The sequence below is a fragment of the Propithecus coquereli genome, unplaced genomic scaffold (assembly GCF_000956105.1).
Source record: "Propithecus coquereli isolate 6110/MARCELLA unplaced genomic scaffold, Pcoq_1.0 Scaffold6, whole genome shotgun sequence".
Classification (NCBI taxonomy): Eukaryota; Metazoa; Chordata; class Mammalia; order Primates; family Indriidae; genus Propithecus; species Propithecus coquereli.
The window spans coordinates 1,965,152-1,965,670 of record NW_012151951.1 but is presented as its reverse complement, the minus strand read 5'-3'; the positions used below and the strand labels follow the sequence as shown (position 1 = coordinate 1,965,670).

Below are 519 nucleotides of genomic sequence, written 5' to 3'. Positions count from 1 at the left end.
AATTCCAACTGGCGAACCCAAACTATATTATTAACAACTTCTGAAAGATTTTTGCCAGCAAGTGGTCCAGATGCATCACCAGGAGTTCCTCGGCACCGATTCTCAAAGTCTAATCGAAAATCTATAAAATGTAAACGAAATAAATAATTGAACAGCATTAGCAAAGATTTCCTAAATGCCTTCCACGTACCAAGCACTAAGGCAAATGTTATGGATAGAAAAATAGTAAGAGTTGGTCCTTACCCTCAAGGACCTTGTTTTTCAAGTGAGACAGAGAAAGAAAATAACCTGTTAATTCAAAAAATCTGACATTTATAACAGAAATAAGTAAATTAATCTTTAGCATAAAAATGTCAGAAAATGTAGTCTTAATCCTAAATGGTATGCAAGAAAAAAGTAATCTACAAAAATATTTCTCAAACATTATAATCTCTGAGAAAATTTTACCTTTAACTGAGTCTATAAGTCTTGCCAATAAAGTTTCTCTTTCCAACATCAATTCTTTGCTTATAGTTGGAC

General features: G+C 32.2%; 1 protein-coding gene across 1 annotated transcript in view; it reads right to left on the bottom strand.

The window, feature by feature from the left end:
- The window catches only part of DYNC2H1 (dynein, cytoplasmic 2, heavy chain 1), a 522,114-nt gene that overhangs the window by 508,658 nt on the left and 12,937 nt on the right, over positions 1–519 (bottom strand). The window contains exons 5-6 of the mRNA XM_012659112.1: positions 448–511; positions 1–121 (exon numbers count right to left, since the gene is read on the bottom strand). Coding sequence (XP_012514566.1) covers positions 1–121; positions 448–511 — 185 coding nt within the window. The remainder of the gene's footprint in view (positions 122–447; positions 512–519) is intronic.